This window comes from Chaetodon trifascialis, chromosome 14 (assembly GCF_039877785.1).
Source record: "Chaetodon trifascialis isolate fChaTrf1 chromosome 14, fChaTrf1.hap1, whole genome shotgun sequence".
NCBI classification, from domain to species: Eukaryota; Metazoa; Chordata; class Actinopteri; order Chaetodontiformes; family Chaetodontidae; genus Chaetodon; species Chaetodon trifascialis.
The window spans coordinates 3,841,673-3,867,786 of NC_092069.1; the positions used below are offsets into that span (position 1 = coordinate 3,841,673).

General features: G+C 40.6%; 1 protein-coding gene across 1 annotated transcript in view; it reads left to right on the forward strand.

The window, feature by feature from the left end:
• The window catches only part of ism2a (isthmin 2a), a 37,915-nt gene extending 12,719 nt beyond the window's left edge, over positions 1-25,196 (forward strand). Inside the window, exons 2-6 of the mRNA XM_070979483.1 lie at positions 6,487-6,735; positions 15,538-15,838; positions 20,642-20,776; positions 22,651-22,719; positions 24,010-25,196. Of these exons, the coding sequence (XP_070835584.1) occupies positions 6,487-6,735; positions 15,538-15,838; positions 20,642-20,776; positions 22,651-22,719; positions 24,010-24,527 (1,272 nt within the window). The 3' untranslated portion in view covers positions 24,528-25,196. The remainder of the gene's footprint in view (positions 1-6,486; positions 6,736-15,537; positions 15,839-20,641; positions 20,777-22,650; positions 22,720-24,009) is intronic.
• Positions 25,197-26,114: the final 918 nt, after the last annotated feature.

Consider the following 26,114-nt stretch of genomic DNA (forward strand, 5'->3'; position numbering starts at 1 on the left):
CCGTGCAAGCCATAATTCATTCAGGCCCTCTCACGTACTGTCCTTTCACAGACACATATTTTTACTCTCACATTAATTTATTTTCATTCTTACACCAACACATTTTTATTTTCATATTTATATATTTTTACCCCGCGACCCCAAAAGAGATAAGCGGCATAAAAAATGGATGGATGGATTTATATATTTTTACTCACACATTCATACATTTTACTCTCATATTCATATATTTTCACTCACTCCATATATTTTACTCTCATATTCATATATTTTCACCGACACATTCATACATTTTGAAAGCTGAATTCATGTTGTTTCACCATTTACTATAACATGTTTCTTCATTTAGAACCATGGCAATCATCATCATCATCATCATCATCATCATCATTATGTTAAGAAAAAATAATTCAATTCAATCTTAATATTGAATTAATTAAGAACTCTCTCTGTTTCCTGGTGGTTTGTGTGGCTCCAGTTCGAACCCTTGTCCATAACACTCATATTTAGATATTTTCACTCACAAATTCATACATTTTGCTCTCATGCACATGTGGCCAATGTATATTTAATATTTTGAATAATATATGTATATAAGAAGAAGATGTATGTATGTGTGAGGGACAGAGTATAATAGAAAAGGAAGTACAGTGGAAATGGAAGGCAGGTCATTTTATCGCACTTTGATTGACTGAGAAGTTAGACCAGGGTCATGTTCAGGTCAGATCAGCATGGACAGGAGAGATGAGGCTGCAGCAGGCCATTGGGGTTTTAAGAAATATTTTATCTTCCCCTGAGACTGTCACATCTTTGTCCTTGTCCATTGAGTGCCAGAGAACAGGCTCATCTGCACCTAACATTACTCGCAGCGCAGTGGAAAGTGAGATGAGAGAACTTTTCAGGCCTCACAACTCCCAAGTCGCTTCAGCGGGCCAAGTGGCTAACATTACACTCGGCCAAACTGGAGGATTGCGGCAGTCTTTACTATATCAGACTCAGCAACACTTTGGCAACTGGAGCTCCCAGGCAAGGAAGAGGTGAGAACAATGTACATGGCAGCTTAACAGGAAGTTATCAACCTACTGACTGTAAATCCTAAATCTAAGTTTGCTAATTTAGCAACACACTTTGGCACCACAGTCAATGTTGCAGTATTAGTTAATGTTTTCAAAAAACATGTCCATAGTAAAAAATAATAAGGGTTAATTAAAAAATTAATCAAATGACAGAAAATATTGGAAGCTATTTTGTATTTATAAGCTGACCATAAGAGGGGTGTTGATTTGTTAGTTTTTAACAGGGGGGATGGTCCAGTGGGATTTTGTTACAGAGGTGGCTTGGCCTGTTGGTGTATTGCAGAACAAACACTATATTATAGCAATATTATAGGAATACTACAGGAAGCAGTGTGTAAATGATCCTCTCACTCTTCTGCAAATACATGTTGCTATTTGTCATTTTCAGGATGAAGGTGACACTAGGATAGACTATATAGACTACAATATAGTATAGACTTAAGTATTTATAGTACATAGGCTAATTTAGAGAATATTATAGATCCGAGATGAACAGAACGGCCGAACTGAGAGAAAAGGGCGCAATCACAAATCCGTCTACTACTACAGGGCCATGGATTTATCAATACACAGCACAGGTAGGCTACTGATCTTCCAGAGCCATGGTCAGGGTCATAGATTCTAACTTGCACAAAACTCAGTCAGATAAAGGATGAGTTAGCAGACTAGACTGACATGTTCAACTAAACAACCCCTCTGCCCCTGCACTCTGCCCACTACTAGGGGACGGAGAGGTGAGATGGCAGGTTACAAGGGGGAGGCATTGTGGTAATTTTGTTAACAAGTGGGATGGCATCCCCCCTCATCATCCCTCAAATTGCCAACTAAATGATGCTCTCTCTCTCTCTCCCTCTGAGGTTACATTACTTTTGACTGAATATCCTTTATTAATGTATGTAGCAGTAGCTACATTACCCGAGGAAAGCACTGGTTAAGGTTACTGTTATTTTGGTTAATAGATTTAAGTTGATGAGCTTAATCTTGCTAGAAAAGGTCAGTTAAAGGCTTTGTTGTGTATGAGTCAGTACTACAGCATTGTAGAGCAGGTGAGGATGGACATGGCTGACACTCTTGTGTATTTTAAGTTAAGGCTATTCCTGCATTACCTCCAACTTGGTACCATTGCGTTGTGTAAAGTGTAGCAAATTACCCTCTAAGAAAGACTAACAAGGGTATAAGAATGGAAAATAAAGATGCATTGTTCTTCTAATAACTAATAATTCTAATAACAGTGATATGGCTTCACCCTAGATTGCAGTACAGTTTTCTTCTAATGAGCAGCAAATTACCCTGTAATAAGGTGAAACTATGTTGAATAAAAACCCATTCAGTGTAGTATCTGATTGTTTTATAAGCTGTGTCTGGTATATATTGTAGTTGCTTATATTGTATAAATAGCATAGGCCCTCAAGCTATGTTGGTGGCATTAAATGTGGTGTTTAAATATATTTGGTTGTACTGTGGCTAATTTGGATTGAGTAAAATACAGAAGCAGGCTCAGTCATTCCATATCAGAATATTGTCAGAACTACAGACCATTGTCACATTGTTCAGTCCTAAGTGATGGTAACATTAGCAACTCTTATTGCCTTATTTCAAGTAAAAACAGTATTATTTTAGCTTGTTGTAGGAGAGCCTTTTATGCTTTCTACATCTATGTTCTTGTTCATGTTCTTGTTTTGATAGGAGTTACGGTTAAGTCAGCATAAGCCCAAATGTGAGACTAGTGCAGAGGCAGAAAATGGCTGTTTTCCCTCCACGTTTCTGTCTGCCCCTGTCTATCTGACTGGGGGGCCCCTATCGTCAATGGCAACCACCTCAAGTTGCTGTGGCAACCTCTGAGCCTCAGTCCTTCTCTGAGCACTCCTCTGCCACACTCACAAACACATATGTAGCTTCAGCTGCAGCTATGTGGCTGATTCAAATGATCAACTCGTCATCAAGCTCTGCAGTGGCTTGATAACGAGCCACTAATCTTATCTTACTATTACTGGTGAGTTTGAAATGGTAGTAATGTAATGAGTGATATTGTTCTGTTAGCATTAGCCACAATGCTAACAGCGGCTAATGCTAACATGAGGTCCTATGAACTTGTTGGTGCATACAGGTTTGACTTTTCATATCAGGTTGTTGTGCTAATATGCTAATGATTAGCATGCTAATGCTAACATGCTAACCTACAGTAAAATGATTCTTAAATGCATTCTAATGGTGTTTGAGATCTTTTCAATATGCTATTTGACATGCTAATGTTAGCTTGGCATTAGCCGCTTTTAGCATTGTCATAATTTACACACTCCGGCAGTAGCCCCCATGGTCCTTTCGAAATTTCCCCAGGGAAATTAACATCAGGATAAGATGAGCAAGCCTTGCACGTGTATTTCCTGGTTTGAGGATGACTAATTGTAATTTGGCTGCTTGAGCATGCTCAGTAAGCCGAATGTGTGTGAAAAGTGTGCTTGTGCATTACCGGCCCCGACCACTAGAGGCCGATACTGAGTTACTTCTGCTAAGCACACTTAAGCACACTGTGTTGGTAAAAGTGCATTGTGAGGTCATGCCTGAAAACTTTACAGGGCATTATTTTGACCTTCTTTTCACTGAATTAGCTGTTATCGTTGTGGGGTCCAGGATTTTGGACCCCACAAAGATTTTGGACCCCACACTGTGACTGTGCTGTCAGGTGCTGGACCCCACCATGTGATAAAGACAAACACACACACACACACACACACACACACACACACACGCACAACTGCAGTTACAGTCAGTGCCTCCTGATGGTTGCTAGTTTACAGGTATTCTGGCTGTTTGGAGTGAAAAAACACAAGGGATGATTGTTTGTGTTTATTTGCTTTACTCATGTGAGTAACATGAATAAACAGTGAGAAATGCGATGTCAGTAAGAGCTAATACCACACAACTCTACAACCTTGATTCCAATTAATAAGAAGCAATGTAGCTTGGTCCTAGCACATTAAGGACTTTGTAAAAGAGGAGGGGGACCTTAAAATCAATCCTGTAGTGCCAGTGCAGAGCAGGTAAAACTGGACTGATGTGCTGTGTTTTTTTTTTTTGTTTGTTTGTTTTTTTTGAGGCCAGTAAATTACAGTAAATACAGTGAATTACAGTAATTCCAGCACCTTTTTTATTTATAAATGGTCATACTTTCGTTATGCTTTTAAGGTGGAAAAGAAGTTTTTGTCACCTTGTTGATGTGGAACATGAAAGCTAGATGTGAATCTACGGCAGGCGTCTCAAACTCATTCCACAAAGGGCCGTGTGGCTGCAGGTTTTTCCTCCAACCAATCAAGAGCACGCAGTCTGACCAATCAGCTGTCTGAAGACTGAGATCAGCTGATGAAATGAGTCAAGTCTGGTGTGCTGCTGCTTGGTTGGAAAGAAAACCTTCAGCCACTCGGCCCTTTGTGGAATGAGTTTGAGACCTGTGATCTACGGTAACAGCAAGATTTGTAACCTGAGATTTAATCCAGGAAGTTAATTTCCCAGATTGTTAAACAACATTTCCCTTTTTGTTTTGGGGCGGCCTAGTAGGATTTCAGTTTTGTCCTGATTTAACATAACAAATTATTGCTCATCCATTTTTTTTCATTGCCAAGCAACAGTAGTTTTTAGTGGTTGTCTAATTATTGTTCACAACCTGAAAATAAAATTAAGAAACTAAAAAGCAAATGTTGATTAAATGTATCATGTTAGAATAACAAGCTGCTAATTATTGTACTTTATTTTATATTAGCCACTCAAAATACTGTAAATCCTGATGCAGAACTGTTAAGTTGATAAGATGAAAACTGAAAGTTAACTGTTAAATCTTCCTGAATTGACTCTCTGCTGGTCTTGAACTTCAAAATAAAATAAAATAAAATAAAATAAAATAAAATAAAATAAAATAAAATAAAATAAAATAAAATAAAAAACACAGTCCACTCACTAGCATGCTTTGTGTTACAGCATATTGTTCATTTTCCCTTATAAATGACCTGTGTAGCCATCCAATAATTGTGCAGGCATTTAACTATGTTGAGAATTCAGTCTGGACCGAAGTGGTGGAGTGACTGTCATTTCCTTCTCTAGAACTGCAATCAGAATCCATCCCTAGGTGTCAAATCACACTTTGTAGGGTCTCTAACTCATTACATGTTTCCATGCAAAGTGTGTCTTCAGGAAGGGGACAGGGACAGGGGAAACGTCAATTCTGCTGTCAGAAACATGCCACACACTCACATTCTCATCTATACACCAGAACTTAAATGTGCTGGCAAACATAATATCCGGCTTGACGTTCACTCCTTAGGTTTAATGTAAATCTGTCGTGGCAGCATGTTTCACAGTCTGGCCAACAAGACTGAACTGGCATTATTAACTCCTAGGCAGATGAATGGCAGACAGACTTCACCTGCACATAGTTTCACCAAATATATCCATTCAATTGAATCATGGCTGTCATAGTGTTCCACTCTAAACTGCTGCAAAAACAATGCACAGCGATCTTTCTATGTCTGAAAGCCTGTTCATGCTATTACTCTGCTTTGTGTTTTGTAATGAAACATAACCTGTGTGGACAGAAACACACTTTGTGCATGTGTATAATACAGTCATGTTTTGTCGATGTGAGCTGAGGCAGGACACACTGAATATAGAGATATCTATATCCTCCTTTTATTCTTGTTACCATTAGTGGCTGGGTTAAAAAAAAAAAAAAAGGACCTGAGACCAATGATGCAGACTTAAAGGCAGGACGGAAGCAGTTCCAATGATAATTTAACAAAATAAAGGCAAATTCCAAAACAAGAAAGCAGTTCCAGGAAAAAGTCATGAGATCAAAACAGATCCTTCTCTGCCTCCTCACAGACAGGAGGAAGTCTTTTTAGGGACTTTAAAAGAGGTTTTTGCACAGTGGGATAGACTCCAGCCGGTCTCCAAACACAAAAAAATAAAAACAATAAGTCTTCCACATTTTCAGCTCTATTTACTGCAGAAGGCAATGTTTTTGTTATTTATGTTTTCTCTCCGTCAGTATCGTTGTCAACCCCGGTTGCATTCATCGTTTGTTTGTTGCTTCTGTAGTAGGAGTACTCACAATAAGTGATGATGTGACAAAGACAATGGGAAACACACTCACTTAAATAGACAAGGGAGGAGAACTAATTACATACAGGTGAACACAATCAAGCAATCACAAGGATGGGAGAACACAGGAAGTAAAGCAAACTTTGACACATGAGGGACGTAGTGATTCCTTGTGCTCTTGATGGCTTACAGGACAATAAGTAACACTACTGTGTTTGTATCATTCATTCCTGTCCTATGCCTTATTGTCTTTTATTGGCACAGTATCACTTGTGGTAGACAACAGAATCACGTCTTTTCACTGTCACTTATCTCACAGGTGATAGCTGAGCATAGTCATGGCGATGATCATCAGACTCTCCAGGAGCTCCAGGAGGAGAACCTGCTGCAGACTCTGCCCTCTGGTCCATCTCCCCCCAGGTCCAGACACCGCTGGTCTCAGCATCATCACCAGGGTGTTCTGCCCCTGCCGGAGCCCGAGGAGGACCATGAGCTTTTCATCCTGGACCTGAGGAACTTTCCAGAGCTGGCCAATGCGGACATGACCTCACAGAACCCCAACATCCAGGTAGACAATATGCATGTAGGGAGAAGGAAATATTTCTCTGACTCATTATATCAGTGGAAGTAGGTTTAGATCACTATTATGAAATCACGAAGGGTTCATACCATCAGAGAAGTGCCTGGATTAAACCAGAGATCAGAGGAGGTGGAGACGTGTCAGAGTCCTCTTCCATCGCTCTCTCCTCTCTTTCTGTCCTCTACACCATGTATCTCTCTCCTGCTCCATACATCCCGTCTCACTGTACAGCTGGTTTGAGTCAGGACAGTGTCTTAAGTTACAGTATGCAGCACTTTAACAGTGGGGCGCTCCAACTTGTCCATGACCCTCAGACATCTACACAGGGTGTCGAGAAATAACAGAAAAAAAGGAAAAAGGGAAAATATAAAACATATGATAGCCGAATGTAAGAGGTCGAAGGGTCTTTTTTAGTGCGACTGTGAAGCTGAATCCTGGTGGACTTTACTAAGAAGGTGTTATGACTTGTGGCATGGATTTAAGCAGAAATGACTCTGAACTTCACAGAGACGTGTGTGTGTGTGTGTGTGTGTGTGTGTGTGTGTGTGTGTGTGTGTGTGTGTGTGTGTGTAAACAGTGCTTAACAAATTTATTAGACCACCACCCAAAGTAAGATTTATGCCACAGCTGCCCTGAATTAACAGCATTGGTAAATGGTAATTTTTTATATTTCTGTAATGGTTAATACACTAATATGTAGAAGCTCTTTAACCGAAATGACATTTGAAATGCTAAAATAAAATTATTATTGTTATCCATAAATTTTCAAATTTAAAAACTGAAAAAAATAGTGAAGCACATTATTATTTCTTGATGTCAAATTATAGTAATTTACTTGCATTCGTGAACGGAAAAATTTGTTTCAGTGGTTGAATGTTATGCTTGATTAATTTCTGACTTCTCAGAGAAACCCAGTGAGCCGGCTCAAGTTTGGGTATAAAAAGATGAATTCAGTTTGAAATTTCTCATTCCTGTTCAAAATGGTAAAACATCAAGAGCTCACCGAAAAAGAGTCCGTATTAAAGCACTTCATGATGCTGGATGGTCTCTGAGACAAATAAGGAAAGACATAAAGTGTTCCCACAGTGTAGTCAAGTATGCGTTAGAGTCAGTTGCCGAGACTGGTACTGACAAAATGCACCAAGGAAGAGGCAGGAAATGAAAGTTAACTGAAGCAGATGTCAGACACCTCAAGATTTTAAGTACTAGAGACAGAAGGAAGACCACTGCTGATCTTAACGCAGAGATGAATGCCTCTAGATCAGAGTCTGTGAAAGTCTCCAGAATGACTATAAGCAGACAACTGACGGAACAAGACTTAAAGGGAAGAATAGCTGCTAAGAAGCCATTATTGAGGCCTGCAAACATCCGGAAACACCTCAGACTTGCCACACTGGACTGTTGATGACTGGAAGAAGGTACTCTAGACAGACAAGTCCAAGTTTGAACTCTTTGGTAGCAACGTTGTGTTTATGTCCGCAGAAAAGCTGGAGAACGTTTTGATGCCAGATGCATTGCACCCACAGTGAAACACGGTGGAGATTCGGTTGGGGTTGTCCATTATGGTATGGGGTTCCATTTGTGGAAACAGCATTAGCAAATTAGTGAAAATCGACGGTATCATGGACAAGACCGTCTACCACAACATCTTAGTGCATCATGGAATCCCTTCTGGACTGAATCTGATTGGGCGTGGATTCATATACAACAAAACAATGACGCCAAGCATACTTCAAAGCTCTGCAGAGACCATTTGACCAAGAAAAAGGAATCTGGAGTACTGAACTGGAACTGGCCAAGTCAAAGTCCGGATTTGAATCCTATTGAACAAATTTGGGATTTAGTAGATTTAAAGATCACACAAAAGTTTAATCTAAAGCAAGTCTGTGGGAACAGAAATACATTTTTACTATTATAAACTATTTGGAACTCAGTAACAAAAGAGGTCAAAAAGTACATAAAAACAATGACAGCAAGAATGCAAGCTGTTATCAAGGCCAGAGACACGCACGCACACACACACACACACACACACACACACACACACACACACACACACACACACACACACACATATTTATGTTTATGACATTAGAAACTCGGAATATTCAAAGACACATTTTGTAAAATGAATAATGAGGTTGCATAGATATTTAATAAAACAACTTGGACATAAAAAAAATTGTCAAAAACATCTTTGTAAAGTTTATTGCACAGCACACAAACTATTTACATTTAACAAGGGCAACAGCAGCTGTAACCTGTACTCAGCTGAATGAAACCCCTCGGCTGTCCCTGACGATCAGGAGATGGGTCAGACAAGGCAGCTTGGTATGACCTCTCTGTGACCTGGATGCAGAGTACCACATGGTCATGCAACAAACTGTTGTCTTCCCTGTTGTCTGCATGTAGAGGGTCAGCTACAGCCCGTAAGAATTCTACATCCTTCATGCCAGGCGCAATGCATGCCTCCATGTGAGGCAGCGCTCAAATGCACATCTGTGGCTGTTGCAGCATTCTCTCTCCACCACCATTTCTCTGATGAGAAGGGGTGACGACTGAAAGCTTTCACGATAATGGCAAGGTCATGGACAACTTAATCAGGGACGCGCATCTGCACAACAGAGCCTTTACTGGGACTACAGATTCTTTTCATCCTGTTCCAAAACTGTTTAGAATTACGAAAATCTGGAGGAAGACAGATGGACATTTAGGCACTCAGCTGGGCCCCTTGTTGTCTGGTATTTCACCCAGGCCTCATTTCGAAGTTTGAAGAGACTTATCAGATGGGAATTAATCCATGGTTAATGTTTACCTTTCATTTTCAGTGTTTTCCAAGGGGCATGTTCATCAATAACTTGAATAAAATCACTCATTACACTGCCTCACACTTATGTATCTTGGAGAAAGATGTAGGATTTTAATCCTGTAATAACAGAATGATCAGTCAAACAAGCAGAAAGCCCCCTGACTTAATAATCCTGACTGAGTGAGAAACACGTCAGCAGACATGATGAGAGATGTTTGAGCAACTCTGCTAAGTGTCTGTTTTGTCACTGGAAGAGGAGAAATCAAGAGAATTCAAGTAAAACAGTAAAAAACAGTAAAACAGCCAATTGTAAACAAAATACATTTAGTATTTTAAAGTCTCCTATAAGGAAATGTTTATGTAAATGTTTATTGTTCTTCTATTTCTTCCAAACAAAATAGTTCTCAATTTCAGATCATGTCATCATCTGTTTCATGTTCAGGAAAAGATGATACTGTATGTTATTCCATTACAGTGACTATACATTACAGAACAGGCTGTGAAGAGGTCAGTGTTTGGAAGAAGGCTCCTAATATTGAGATGGATGAATTAATGACATCAATAAAAAGTTAATGACAATTGCTGGTCAGGCAAGAGAGAGTCAAGAAAAGGATAGAGCCACACGAAATGTCATCGTCCGGACACTTCCCACACACACATTTAAAGCTTATTCTATGCATGCTTTGATAAAAAGGCTCCTGGTTTTCTTATTCTCGGTGAGGAATTACTAAAAACATCATAGACATAGCAAGGTTTCTTTGCTATATTATAATGATAAAGAAATGTTATTATTTTTTGGCATTTTTGCCTTTAATGGATAGCAGAGGCAGAGAGGACGTGGGGGAGGGAGAAGGGAATCACATAGAGCAAAGATCGATGTATAGAAGTCAAGTTAATGTCGTTGTGTACCTCAGATCATTTATATTTAAAGGATATTTAACTTTGTAATTTGTATTTAAATGAAATTGAACTTTATATATGACAGTTTTTTCATAGATCATGAAGATGATAGGGTTGTTAGTTATGGTATGGTGTTAATAATGCATCAGATTGAAGATAACTGTAGTATGCTGTCTGGTTACACTTAGCGTTAACTATAAACCTGATCGTTACACTGACCGCCTGTTCAAACTGGCAGAGGCTCGACTCTCAGGAGCAAGTCCGCTTTGAGGTCACAGTGTCCACCCAGAGCACAGGGACAGCTTTGTCTTTGGAACGTGGTCCACTTTAATGTCTGCTTCGACAGCAGGACAGCTGAACACAGACAACAAATGTGAGACATCACCTCACTGTTTTAAACCACAACACTCAGGCAGTAGGTTTCAGAGTTCAGTTTTACTCCAGCCAGTCAGCTTCACAGTGTGCAGGTTATAGCATAGCATAGCATAGCATAGCATAGCATAGCATAGCATAGCATAGCATAGCATTACAGACAAGACAATAACATTTCCTGTGCTGAAATGTGCCATGTCAACTTCACTGACTGAGCTTCATTGGCAAAAGAAATTATAAGCTTGGCATCAAAGTCAGAGTTAAATAGGAACAGGTTCCTGTTTCAGTGATGAGAGCACAATAATGTCTAGAACAAGCTGAGATGAACAGCTGTGCTGCTTTAGCAAAGCTACTCTTAAAACTGAAACTAGAAACAGAAGGTTAGTCGAGGGTTAGCTCTGTTGGAAATGGATACGGCTATCAGCTGAACATAGCATGGACCGACAAATCACACTTTAAACCTTTCAATCTAACCACTGAGCGGACTGCAGAGGGCCCAAACAAAGACAGGCTCCCAAAATATTCAGAGCCCAGTTGCGAGCACTGCTGTGGTTCAGTCATGATCCCGGGTCACAAATTGTTTTCTGGACTGGAAAACATTCAGAATTGAAGGCTATTTGGGGGAAAATATGGTCACGGCATTCTCTGCTGTAACAACGTGTGGCCATTGAATAAATGGATGATTAAATCATTCTTTTGGAGCTGTTGTGGATTTTTTTTCCATAATAGAGATTAATTTCACTCAGACACAGTTGTCTGTAGAGTTTTTTGCAATATTCAGTCTGTCTTCTGCAAATGGATCCCCAGCTCATCAGGCTGAGCGATGAAGAAAAGAGGTTCAGCAATCAATTCGTACCCACAGTCTCATGAATATAGAACATTTTTGGCAGCTGGCATATTCTGATATATGCAAATAGTTTGAAATGGATTGGACATGATCCAGTCAATACCAATTGATCAAAAAATCCCTGGACAGGTCCCCATGCTGTGTGTTGTTGTTGATGCCGTGACTTCTCCGCAGACATTTCCACTGCTGGCCACAGTCACAGAGTAGCATGAGCTCCAAAATGTATGTTTTTGTGTGAGACAGCCTCACACTGAACAGACCCTGTATGATATTCTATACATAACAATCAACACATCATCAACTCAACTGCTTCCACTGCCACTGATTCAGTGTTTCAAATGAAGTCTGTTAATAATGTAAAATGCAGCTGCTCGCCTTTTGACAGAAACAAACTGAAGATCCCACATCACCCCCGTCCTGTCCTCTCTGCACTGGCTCCCGATCACTTATCGCGTTCACTTTAAAATATTGGTGCTAACTTTTAAGGCTTTGCCCAGGTAAACACCCAGGTATACTGCAGATCTCCTTCTCCTGTATGCCTCAAACAGAGCTCTTAGGTCAGGCCTACTAAAACTACTTGTTGGACCCCAATCCAAGTAGAAAACCTGTGGTGACCATGCTTTTCAAGTTCTCGCACCGAAGCTGTGCTCCCTAACACTGAGATTGGTCGACTCAAGTGAAATTTTTATGAGGCAGCTGAAAACGTTTTTATTCAGACAGGACTTTGGTTGACCGGTACCTGTTTTATTCACTTTTATTAATTTTATTGTTTTTTGCTGTTCTGTTCTTCGCTGTTACTCCGTCTTATCTTTACTTATACTTATATTCTTATTGACACCATTTCTGTTTTTATCCTTCTGCTTTTATTGCTGTAAAGCACTTTGTGATTTTATCTGTGAAAGGTGCTATATAAATAAACTTACTTACTTACTAAAAGAGTGTACAGAGTACAGGGAAAACCTACGTCTAATCACTTGAACTGAATAAGCTTCAGAGCACAGTAGTTTATCCTCTCTGTTCTCAGATAGTCAGCATCACGATGGAATCTCTGTTCTTAGCTGCTGTTCCGTCTTCAAACAGACGTGCTGCTGGAAACATGAGCAACCTGGGTTTTGTCCAGACCTGTGTCTGTTTATGTGAATGAGATAGTCAGAACCAGCTATCAGTCCATCTTTCCATCCCACTTTATTTTTCATCCATTTCTCTGTCCCTTCCCCCGCTGCACAATAACCTTCTTTCATAAATGGAGATTACATTTTTAATCTGATCTTCAACCAAACAGCAGGGACATCACCCCCCTCATCACGTCTGCAAGCTTCTATCATATTATGTAGCTGTCATGTATTACATGAAGACTTTTTTACACCATTTTTTTTATACACCATTTTTATTGATCTATTTGAAATTTCAATATTTAATGAACATGAATCAGTTTGAACAGACATACCAGTGTTTCCTCTAGGATTTTTTTCAGCAGTGGGGGCAAATGACACTTGACTGCAGATTTTACTTTTACAACCTATTTATTGAATGGCCAGTTGAAAACTGCTTTTTAAAGGCTGAATGTGTGTGTGTGTGTGTGTGTGTGTGTGTGTGTGTGTGTGTGTGTGTGTGTGTGTGTGTGTGTGTGTGTGTGTGTATGTGTGTGTGTGTGTGTGTGTGTGTGTGTGTGTGTGTGTGTTGACCAATCACCGAGAAAAAAAACAAAAACAACCAAGCCGGCCCCAATTGTTCACTTCAAAGAGCGGCTCTAAGAGCCGTTTCGTTCGTGACCGACACATCACTACTGACTAGCATCATCTTCATCAGCTGTCTTTCTCTTCTTAGACAAATATTTGAACAAGCTCATCTGAAAATGCAGTCAGCAGTTACATCATGGCGTGTAGATATTAGCTTAATGCTATCAATTAGTTTACTCATGTTAGCAACACTGAGTTGGCAGCGGGCCCAATTAACTTAAGCTACCGATATGTTACGTAACGTTAGCTGGCCATCAATATTTTGCGAATAATAAATAATTTAAAAAATGAAAAAAAAAAAAAAGAAGACATTTGAAGGAGTGGTGGCTAGGATTTAGGAATGGTGGCCCGCCACTCCTAAATGAATGTAGAGGAAACACTGTATATATTTCAGATGAATTCTGTGATGAGGTGGTGATGAATGAATGGAAGCTGCATCAAATGGATTAGCTGTATGTCAGACCTGTGTTTGTTTTTGGACTGTCCCCTATTGGTGAAACATTATTGAATGCAGCTTTAATGCATCTATGAACAAACGGGGCTTCTTTATTGTTACATAGTCCATATTGCTTCTCCATTCTTGCTGCTGGGTTTTCCTCGCTTCTACAGGTAAACAGTCATAAGGGCTGAAAGCAAACAGGAACCCTCACCACCACTGGAGAGGAATCATGTGGGTCATAATCAGAGCAAGCAGTCAGATGATATCATGATGTGTAGATCAGGGTAGAGCTGTTTACTGTTGCCACTGTGGATTTCACACAGGCTGTGCAGGATTACGTGGACTTTTGAGGAGTTCTTGTGTTCGGTCACTGTACTGAATGTCTGACAGGAGGATTGGCAGCGAGGTCTGACTGTTCACACTAATGCTTTAGCCTTCATTCTGTTGAGTTATCAAAAGCGATGCTTCACAGTCTTTGTCTTTGTGCATGCACCACACATTTTCATGTTAACCTGTTCTTACCTGGTCCCATGCCAGTCTGCAGTGTTTAAATCATTCAATTCAGAATAAGCACATATTTACAAAACTCAATAAAGTTGATAAGGTAAAACATGAAATATATTGTTTATGCACTGTATTCAGTTGAGTATTTGTCAAAACAGATTAGCAAACTATCATTTTTTATTTCATTTATACTGTTCCAACTTTTTTTGGACTTAAATAACGCTGTTCTGATGGAGTATAAACACAAAACAGGCATGGTGGGCAGACAGTTATGAGACAGAAGTTCATGCTATAAATATGTGTGTGGATTAAACTGACTGTCAGGTACACTAGTTGGCATGCAAGCTGACTTCCTGGCTTGGTTTTAGTTTTTATCATACTTGGTCATCCTGTTTTTTACTCACGTTTGAGTTGACTAAAGGACTGAGCATTTTAGTCTCATCTTAATCAAAGAAAACTCTTACTATTTCAGTGCAGTTAGCTTTAGTCAACAAAAATATCATATACTGAACACTTCAGCCCATCTAGTCCAGTTCTTTGTCGTTTCAGTCAAACTTTATTTCACATACATTTAAATTTAAATCTTTGGATAAATTATAGACTATGAATTAAAAAAAGCAGCTTTACAGAAAGTTTCTGGTCTCGTGGTCTGAAGGTGTCAATTGCCATATCAAAACAAATAAATTTTAATGGTAATGTGATGGACATGTGTCATAAAAACACTGTGTTTTGTTGTCATTAAATGCCAAGCTACATCAGCGAGTAAGCTAGGTGCATGCTAGGCTGTTGTTCATGACTCGTTTTAGACTGACGCTCCAACTGCTGCTTTAAATATACTTGCAATCTAGCTGAAACATTAGCATTTGCCATTCAGTTTGCCCCACTACAGTTTCACACCGGCATCCCCTCGCATATAACCGACACATGCCAACACGTGCACGCTCACACACCCGCACACGCACATACACACACACACACACACACACACACACACACACACTCCAGCATATAACAGAAGCTTGTGTTCAACAACTGTGGGCCATTGACTGTTGAGTGTAGCTGCATTATAGACCCCATGACACTGAATTAATGATTAATAATTCGTCGGCCCTTTGCATTAATGTCAGTCACTGGACTCTCCAGAATAAACACCCCAGTAAGTATTTTGTGTTTCCTTCAGGTGACCATCGAGGTGGTGGATGACACGCAGACTGAGACGGAGGTAGAGATGGACCTGGCCAAGGAGGGCCAGCGTAATGACTGGTCAGTGTCGTCCTCAGAGTGGGCCAACAGCCACAAGAAACTGTTCTGGCCGCTGTTCTGGGAGTACCCAGAGCAGGCGGAGAACGAGCTGGGAAGAGCCAGTTTGGAGGAACAGTCTGAGGACTACAACTACGACCCAGAGGAGCCCATCCTGAGTGGAGTTGGCGGAGACTGGGGTGGTCAGTGGAACAAAGACTGGGATGCAAAGGATAACTATGGTAAGAATGCTCTCTCAAAACCAACTTAAGTCTTTCAGCTTTGGGTCATGTGACAAATCTTGCAGCACCTTTGGCCTGTTCTCAAGGCACTCAAAGCTATCATGGCATGCACTTTAAGAACCACTGGTCCATTTGACCTCTTTTGAACTGTTTCCATGTTATCAGTGCAGTTAGTAGTTCTGATCCTCCACATACCCATGGACCTTGTCACTTAAGTGCTAACATTATATACTGTATTTAATACCTGTTCTTAGTTGTAGATTAGTGGAAAAAATACCTTTAAAATGCCGAACATTTAGAAATGACCTATTGACCTAGGTTGCAATTCCTCATTTTGTAAAGATGGTTGCAAACCCAATGGCCACATGAAGTGATCATAAGAGGTGTATGTCGGTGGAGTCCTGTTACACATCAGAGGTCTGGATGCTTGAAGGTTTGCTTGGTATCTTCCATCACAGAAGAAGAGAGCGGCTGCACCCTCACCCCTCCACAACTCCAAGACAATAGAGAGAGAAGGTTTCTGAGTGATGTCTTGAACACTGAAGAGCTTTCTGCTAAAAATATTTTTATACAAGCAACCACCCAGGTTTAATCAGTCAACCTCTAGTGTGTTCCTTTGTGTGTGTGTGTGTGTGTGTGTGTGTGTGTGTGTGTGTGTGTGTGTGTGTGTGTGTGTGTGTGTGTGTGTGTGTGTGTGCGTGTGCAAGCGTGCATGCATGTGTGCCCAAAGGGTGGGGGTCAATTAGGCCTGGCACACGGGCTCATGTTTTTGTTCTGTTCATTTCACAGATGAGGGACTATACAGCTAGTTCCGAACACACATACACACATATGCATGCACCCACATGCATTCACGTACACACACACACACACACACACACACACACACACACAAGTACACACAGTGTCTGTCCAGCATGACATGATTTATGATAGGGTCTGCTCCTTCAAGGCCAACTGCATGTCATGTTAAACATGTCAAACACGCACCCACAGTCACAAAGGATACTTTACTCAAAGCCAGCTCATTGTACAGGCTTTGTTCAGTGTTGTACATGCAAAATTCAACATGCCTCCAACAATCAGTCAAGTTGCAGTTTTCATCCATATCAGCCCAAACTCATATAATATATGTAGTGAAGACTCTGAAGGAATGTAATAAAAGCTATTAAGTGTATTTCTTTGGTGAAATGGAGGTTATCAATATATTGACTTGATGATTCCAGTGAATAATGTCCAGGTAGAAACATGCTGTCTTCACTTAGAGACTATTTTTCCAGAGAAGCACAGAGGACTGACAGAGATCTTCATCACATGGTGCAACAACAATAACCTGAAGCTCAATATCAGCTGAACCAATGAGCTTGAGCTGGACTACAATGATTTAAATATAGATGCTGCTGCAAAGAAGCTACGAACTCTAAAACATGATGCTTCACACATCTTCAAAACAGCAGCACAGAAGATCTAAACAATCAGCACAGTTTGAAGGTGGACACCCAAGATTAGTGTCACCAACTCAGTATCTGACCAAATGTGAAATATGGTCACAATGTTCCTGAGTGATGGTGTAAATAATGGACAGAAAAGTGTCTCTGCACAACATTATGATGTCATAGTGACAATGACGCTTGACCTTTTGGATATAAAATTTCATCACCTCATCATACTATCCAGTGACAGTGACATTTATGTGCAATTTTGTCATAATCGCTGTATGAATTCTTGTCCAAAAATGTGTTTTGTGTGGTCATGGTGACCTGTGCCCCAGCCCCACCACAACCACTGTCCACATACCCCATACCATACCATACATTTATTACATTCATTCATTAGTGGAGCATGTTTCTGCTTGGCACGTTTGTCATGCTGGCTCATGTCGCCTTTCCCTCTGTGTGATTCACTAAAATCTGTATGGCATATTTTAGAGAAGTTAAAAATACAGTCAATTTATGGCAATATATTTAAAAAGGGAGGACAGTGTGTGTGCATACAGGGAAACAAGGAATACAAGGGCAAGGACCCACATGCAGACTCTGAAGTCAGAGTTGGTGCCATTCAAATGATTTCTTAAAAAAAATGGCAATTACCAAAAGGTTTATGGGATGGTGTGGCAGGCAAAGGTCAAATCCAAAGATGGCAGACCAAACGAGTAAACAAATCCAAACAGGGCACAGGCTTAGATCAAAAAAATCATTAACAAGAAAAGTCCAGGAAAACAAGCGAAGATCCAAAAGCACTGGGAAGGCCTGGAACGCTCGATACACAAGGTACTAAGACGAACTGGCACTGAGTGAGGGAAAACGCAGACTTCAATACACAAGGGAGGGAAGGGACAGGTGAAACTAATCAACAATCACAACAGCGGGAAAACACACAAAGATGGGAAATAAAGCAAAAGAATTACACATGAAATAAGTAAACTGAAATCTAAAACCATGACAACAGCAGCATATAGCACAAAACATATGTGTGATCAAGTCCCACACAGAGCTTCAGGCTCATTATGTTCGAAGCCATGCTGCTCATATTGATGAGTGGCCATGATGACAAACAGTGGGAATCACTTGGTGGTGTGTGTGGTGGTATCGTCTGGTGTGACTGGTATTGATGCAGGACACCACCTTCATTTGTTAAATCAAATGTGTTAATAGAATCTTTCTATTAATGAGGGCCTGGAATTTGCCTGCTGTAATAAACGCCAACATGTGTTGCATGTCATTAACACCTTTGCTCGGTGTTTTTTTGTGGTCTTCTCTGTAGAACCTGTTCTCCTCCTATATGTTTTCCTTCTCTCTCTGCTCTCCCCTCTGCAGGCCTCAGCCTCTGATGCCGGCGAACTCGTCTATGTGCTCCTATCAAATTCTTCTGTTATTTCACCCTCATACATTTCACTGTGGCTGTTGTTGGTTTGTGCATGCTGCTTTAGGTAATATTGCACAGAAATGATAACAGGCAGTAAAGCTGAACATTATCCATATCCATGACTTGCATGATGTGACATGCACACATTCTGCATGCTCCAGCTTTTTCTGCCAATGATCACACATGAGCCAAGATTTTCAAGCTGCACTAATAATTATTTGATTTGATTTTTTTACAGTGATTTTTAAAGTCTCGAAAAATAGAATTTATTCTCGGCTTTTGACCTTTTAGTCTGTGCTGTTTGAAAGATGCTATGTACATGAAGTTGAGTTGAAAACAGACTGGAGCAGTGACAGGTTGAAAATGTCAGTGAATCAACTGATCTGCACACACCTCGGCCACGGATCAAGTCCAGTCAGGTGTCTTGCATAGTTTAATCTCCTCTGAAGGATCTGTGTCTTCATCCCGGAAGGGGATAGTGTAAACATGAGTATGTCACCACCACTCAACGGACAGCTGACGCACCTCAGTGCCACTGCAGTAAAACAACTATTAGACACTGCTGAAATGTATTCAGCATAGCCCCAGCCGGCGTTGTCTATAAAATCACTCTCTCTCTCTCTCTCTCTCTCTCTTTCTGTTAAAATAGCTTGCCAACAAAAAGTTGTCCAGCTGGCAGAACATACCAGCAGATAAGCTCGCTAGCTGCAGTGCTATTGCTGGACATAGTGGTTCCTTAGGAGATGCTAATTTAAAACATCCATCACAGTTTACCTACCACACGTAGTGTAGCTGTGTGGACAGTTGCATTAAGGGATTATTGTCGACATATTTTCATATTTACCTCTGAATTAAGTGTTTTAGACATTAAAATAAACTGTTGGCTTCAGTTGGCTAATGCTGTATTTGGTCTGTGGGGGGATGTATTCAAGCCAGTGTATGTTGAGGAGGGTCATAGGAGAAGTCACTGATGTTCAGCCAGTGCAAACAGTCTGTGGGACAGTGCACTCCAAGTGTCTGAGCATACAACTGTCTGACTTGCATGGTGCCCTCTGATCACACACACACGCACGCACACACGTGCACGCACACACACACACACACACACACACACACACACACACACACACACACACACACACACACACACAATGCCAGCTGGCCATACTTCCTGCCTGATCATTAGCGCGATTATGACTTTCCCCAAAAGTATGCAATGTTCATTTAGTTGCAGTGTATCATTAACTTCTGTGTAGAAACTGATCTGAAGGGAATAGCTCTAGCTCTTTGAGGCAGGCAGAACTTACTGGCATGTTTGCCTGCAGCCCAAAGATCAGAACAGGTAGGAAAGCTTGGTATCACTGACCAATTTCAAAAGGCTTCATTTTACTCTTCACAGTGTTTTACAGGTCTTTGATACGCTGCGTTTTCATATTGGCATATAATCTATCAATGCTATGTCAACACTGCAGAAATACCTTTGAAACAATTTAATCTACAATAAAATATGTGTTCAGCTCCTGTACTAAGCTCCAGTTGTTGATAAAATGTTGGAAGTTGACTCAGTTCAAACCGTTCATAAAGCTGAGTGCTGCTATCATACAGCCGTCATCACTCTCACTGCAGGAAGACTTTCAGTCCTGCAGGCTCCTGTCCTCCCCCTCCTCCTCCTCCCCTTCCTTCTCAGTCTTTTGAAGTTCTCCCCCTCCCGCCTGCAAGCGTTGTTTAAATACAGAGGACCACGTCTCAGAGGTCCCACACTGTCGTTACCCGGCTCTTTTCAACCGCTCTTTAATTGCATAACACACATACACCAGCTGGGAAAGGAATTCACAAGGCTAACTTCAAAGCCTGCTCTTAATATATTACTCCATAGTTTTTCTTTTCTCCCCTCTGTGCTGTCTCCCCCTCAGCCATCTTTTCTCTCTGTATTTTCAGAGTATGAGGAGGAGTGGAGTGACTGGGCTCCCTGCAGCGTCACCTGTGGACATGGCACCCAGAAACGTACCCGCTCCTGCGGCTACGCATGTACAGCAACCGAGTCACGCACATGTGACCTGGAGAGCTGTGCTGGTAAGAAGCCCAAACTCTGTGATCGAGTAAGATTGCAAAAATTTCACTTGTGTGTTCAAGTCAGGCACAGACCCCAGTACAGACTGTGGACTGGTAGCTGGAGAGGTGCCAGTTCATCTCCTGGCCACTGCTGAGGTGCCAGGAGCAAGACATGGATTAATAAAGTAATTTGTCTTCTCCTTAAGGGATTTTAATAACAATTGAAGCATGAATTATTATTTTCCTCATCAGTCATCAATCACCTAAAAACCAGCTCTCTAATATTTTCACATCTGACAAGAAGTGGGATAACTGTAAGGTTCAGTGTGTCGGATTTAGGGATATCTAGTGGCAAGGTTGTAAAGTGCAACCAACTGAGCTCCCCTCATCTCATCCTAAGACTGACATGCCACATGACCAGCATTTATGTCTGGGCCAAATATTAATTCCTTTGAGAAAGACATCCTAAAAACTACCACAAGAATACAAAAGAGTAAAGACTAATAATCATCCACTTTTACAGGTATATACAGCTGAGTATCATCAGCGTAGCAGTGATATTAAATTTGGCCAAGAGGTGAAATTTAAACAGAGAAAAGCAGAGGACCACGAACAGAGCCCTGAGGTACTCCATATTTCACATCACAACAAACTGTCAGCTCGATGAGATTTTAACCAGGTGAGAGCCAGGCCCAGAGATGCCAGTTTAGGTTTAAAATATTCAAACATCAGCTTTGCATAATGTTTTACAAATTTAACACATTTGTTAGACCTCAAGGATACATTCAATGGGATTTGGTGAGAAATATTAAATGTAAACACAACTATGCTTTGTTTACAGGAGAAGTTAAGTGGGTATTCAGACTGAAAAAATGCCCTGCATTAAAATAGCACAAGGTGGGGTGGGGTCATGTTTCTTCAGGTCTCAATCCAATTCAATCCAAGACGTCCAGCTTGAGTAATAGACTGAGACAGGTCATCAGATGCTAAAACACTTTTTTAGAGGTTTCTAAAACTCACAGACAGGATTTTACAACTCTGGAAATTAATTACATTAGAAATTTTGACAATCGCAAAGTAAACACTTCTTGATGATAGCGAGGCAAACGGTGTACTTGATTGACCAATGCAGCACCTCTCCGAATGGTGTCCAACTGCATTGCAACAAAAGCAGAGCCAGGGTAAAGTTTTTTGCTGGACAACTGCATTTTGAATGATTGATTGATTGATTGATTGATTGATTGATTGATTGATTGATTGATTGATTGATTGATTGATTGACAATCAGATATCCACATTTTTCAGAGCACAGATATGAGTGATGGAAAAAACCATTTTAGTGCAAGAGACCAAAATCCTAGTTGAAAAACAGAAGCACAGTGTTTCACAGCAAGCTACTTGGAAAGTATAGTGAGCTAAGCCACCAGTTATTTCACATTAAATGGAGCTTCAATACACTGAGACCACCCCCCAGGGAAATGTAGCAAGCTACAGCAACTGGAAAAAGTAGTAGTAGTATCTCGCTTGCTTATCCTTAAGAGTTTTGTTTCAGACAGCAGCAGCAGTCACTTGAGCTTCACACATGCTTGGGAAATGTAGCTTGTGTGTGTGCTACTGAACTACTACTACTATACTACTATAAAATAGTGTACTGAAAAGCTATTTGTTTCAGAAAACAGTGATGCTACCACCACGCTACTGAGAAATGTAGTCAAAGTAGTAACGCCACTTCTTTTAGCACTGCTACTGCCCAATACTGTTCATACTTATTATTCCTGTTTTGTTCATTAATGTGGATGTAAAATCCCAGTGTGTGTTTGTGTTCATGTTTATCAAGATATGCTGTGAATAAGCACCTCTTAGACAGCTCCTTTCTTTCCCCCTCTGACATGTAGATTCTGCGATTTCAGTGACTGAACTGACACCCATCCAGACGGCCAACAGCACAGACTCCCTGGACACGAGTACGTATGGAGTGTGTGGGTGAATTACATATATTGTTCCATGCATCCAGTCAAGAGTCAACAGGTTGCACTCCATGTTTTCAGAGGGTGTTGGCATGTATATGAAACATTATGGTCCATTCAGTGGTGAGTTACGAACTCAATCACACCGTGAGTGCCTGGTTTTGATATTTAGAAATTTCCCTTCACAGCATGCTGAGAGCTGCTCTGCTGAGTGTGTTGATGAAGCGCCCACCCCACCTCCCAGAAAAGTTTGAATTGCTTTTTAGTTTCCATTTTATTGCTCTCCTGCTGCTATGCACCAGCCAGAGAACATGATAGGTTTTCTCACTCTACAAACATAACAAAGGATACAGAAGGAGAGGAAAACACGATCCCCTGTCGAACATTATGCCTCTCAACCCTACATCCACTGTAGAAAGCAAATATAGAGTGGCTTTTAATTTGACCAAAGACCCTTTTAACTGATTTTTCTTTCTGAGCCACACTTACAATCACCCTTAAATGTTTTCAAACTGGACTGTGGGTTTCAAAGAACCCTTATTCAAACAGGCACTCTCCATTTTGGTAATAAAAGCAAGCTAAAAAATCAAAAATATTTTACGGCTTTGTCTTGCATATTTTAGACCGTAACCATTACCTCTTAGCATGAGCCTGCTAGCAGAGTGATAGAAGTGTATAGTGGCCATAATGTACCTGCATGAGGTATATCATACAATCAGCTAATCCAAGTGCAACTTCACTGGGAAGTCGAAGGACCTTCCCCCTCTTTACAGTTTTGTTGGGGACAGTGATTCTTGCTTCATTGGAGAATGAGGACAAGACACAGTTTTCAGCCTGTTTTCCCCGTTCCTCTTTTCCAAATCAGTAAATTGGAAGCAGGTCAAAATATCCAAGCCTGTCATTTAAGATTAAAGGTGTAGGATGAAGATCAAGATAATGATATGCTAGTACGACATATACTGTAAATGTATATTTCTACTCTTCAAAATTAATGTGCCTTTGTCTTAATTTCTGGTGCACAGCCAAACATCACATAATACACATGACAATTCACAAAGGAAATAATTACAGTACTTTTATAACACATCCATCTGGAACTAATGAGCCGCAGGAATAAATTGACTTGAGAAAACTAACTGAGGGTGGCACGATGGGGCAGCAGGTGGTGCGTGTGCCTCACAGCAAAAGGTCGAATGAAATGAATGAAAACTAACTGAATAATAGCAATGGTAATGCTACTTTCTGTAATCAGTTCTAATTTTTCTAATTTTTCAACCCTCCATCCAGATGTAGACAGCTGTGAGAAGTGGCTAAAATGCAAAAATGACTTCCTACAGAAGTACCTGCACCAAGTGCTCACAGAGCTCCCCAGCTGCCCCTGCTCCTACCCCTCTGAGGCTGTTTACAGTGTCGTCAACATCCAGGATGCCAGACTTCGAAAGACCTACCGCTGGAGAGATGCCAGTGGACCCAAAGAGCGCCTGGACATCTACAAACCTTCAGCCAGATTCTGCATCCGCTCAATGCTGTCATATGACAGCACAACTCTGGCAGCGCAGCATTGCTGCTACGATAATCAGATGAGACTGATAACACGAGGCAAAGGAGCAGGAGCACCAAATTTGATCAGTACAGAGTTCTCACCAGAGCTGCATTACAAGGTGGATGTACTACCTTGGATTTTGTGCAAAGGGGACTGGAGTCAGTTTCACTCAGTAAGGCCACCCAATAATGGACTGGAGTGTGCAGATAACCCCCCTGATCAAGTGTTTCAGATGGAACTTAAAGAGGCCAGGGAGTACTGACACTGTGGAGTTGTCGAGTCGCAGCAAGAAGTGATGACAACAGGGAGACATACATGGTGGTTGGAAGTTCAAATTGCCATTTCTCTTGCCTGCTGCACCAGAAATTTCCAGAAAAACTGAACTCGCAGTCCATTCACTGCATGTGAGCTCCTGCCAGCTAAAGTACTTTGGTGTAGTTCAGAGTTTTGGTCATTGTGATCTTATGGCCTCCTCAATTGACACACTGTAACTCAGTAAAAGGACATAATTTTAATTATTATGTGAATATGAATGGAAGACATGGACAACTAATATTGCTGGAATGTTTTTATACTCATATGTAGACTGTTTGTTCACAGCAACAGAATTGAAATAACACTGGTGTGTCACCATTGAAAGGACAATGAAAGTCACTGCTGAAGTGTTGCTAAGTATTTTCTACTTGGACTCTTGTCAGCTTGTCCCTGTACCTGTATGTTGCTGCTACTCTGTTGGGATGTGCCGAGGCGTGTGTGTACTGTATGTGTGTCTGAGTGTATGTTTGTGTACAGAGGATGAGCTTATTTATTAGCCCCTGAACTATTTACTAATCAAATATAGTGTCCCAATAAAGGCATTCCTGTCAAGCTGCTAAACAGGGAATACTATTAAATAGACCTTTGGACTATAAATTGTCTAGTTGTTCATATTAACAAAAAAAAACAAAAAACAGGGTTATTACAGCATAGAATTATTGCCAGAGCATGATGTGGAATTTTCTTCTGTCAGGATTTGTGATTTGCATCAGGATTTGTAAAAATCTGAGGTGTGAGTAGCCCCATCTTAACATGACATATATGTTGTACATGGCTTCATTTTTTTCAACAGTTTTCATGTTGTTTTCGAGATTTCAACCTTGTTACTATGTCTTTTTTAAAATTTGCTACAAGACGTGGGAAAAAAAGAAAATCATATGCAAAATAAGCAGTCAGGGCCATGTCTGAGTACTTCCACCTTGGAACTGTAGTGGACCAATGGGAAACAAAGATTCAGACAGCCGTGGATTCATTAACACATGTAAGCAACCAGTTCTGTCAAATCATAGGGTGGAGCTTTGGTGAAACAAGGTGTATCACAGGAGATGCCAAGAGTAGCTACATATGAGCGTTTAGCAAGTTTCACTATTTTCAAAATGTTTGGCAGAGATGTGTTTTGTTTTTGATTGCACAGTAGCAAAAGGAGTAATGGTGAGTCTTCACGTATCTAGCAGCCTTTTCTCCAGAGCATTGTTTTGCCATGAAATTTATATATGAAACTTACCAAAGACAATACTGTTCCATCCATTTATCCCGGGCACACAGCGAGCGTGATCCAAAGTTGGTCTATCACCAAGTTTTTTTTGTCTCATATTTTATCCATTGACAGTGTCGAAACAATTCTGCAGCATAATGTTAGCCAATGTTAACCTGCCAAGTTACATGATGATTCATGTCAAAAGCTGACAGGACATATAGTATGGCTTGGGTGTGCTGACAAGGAAGGTAAGCGTTAAAACAGTTTGTCAGACAGGTAAGGTACCGATGAGGTTTGTGTTTTTGTACAGTGTCGTTTTTGTACAGTGTACAGTGT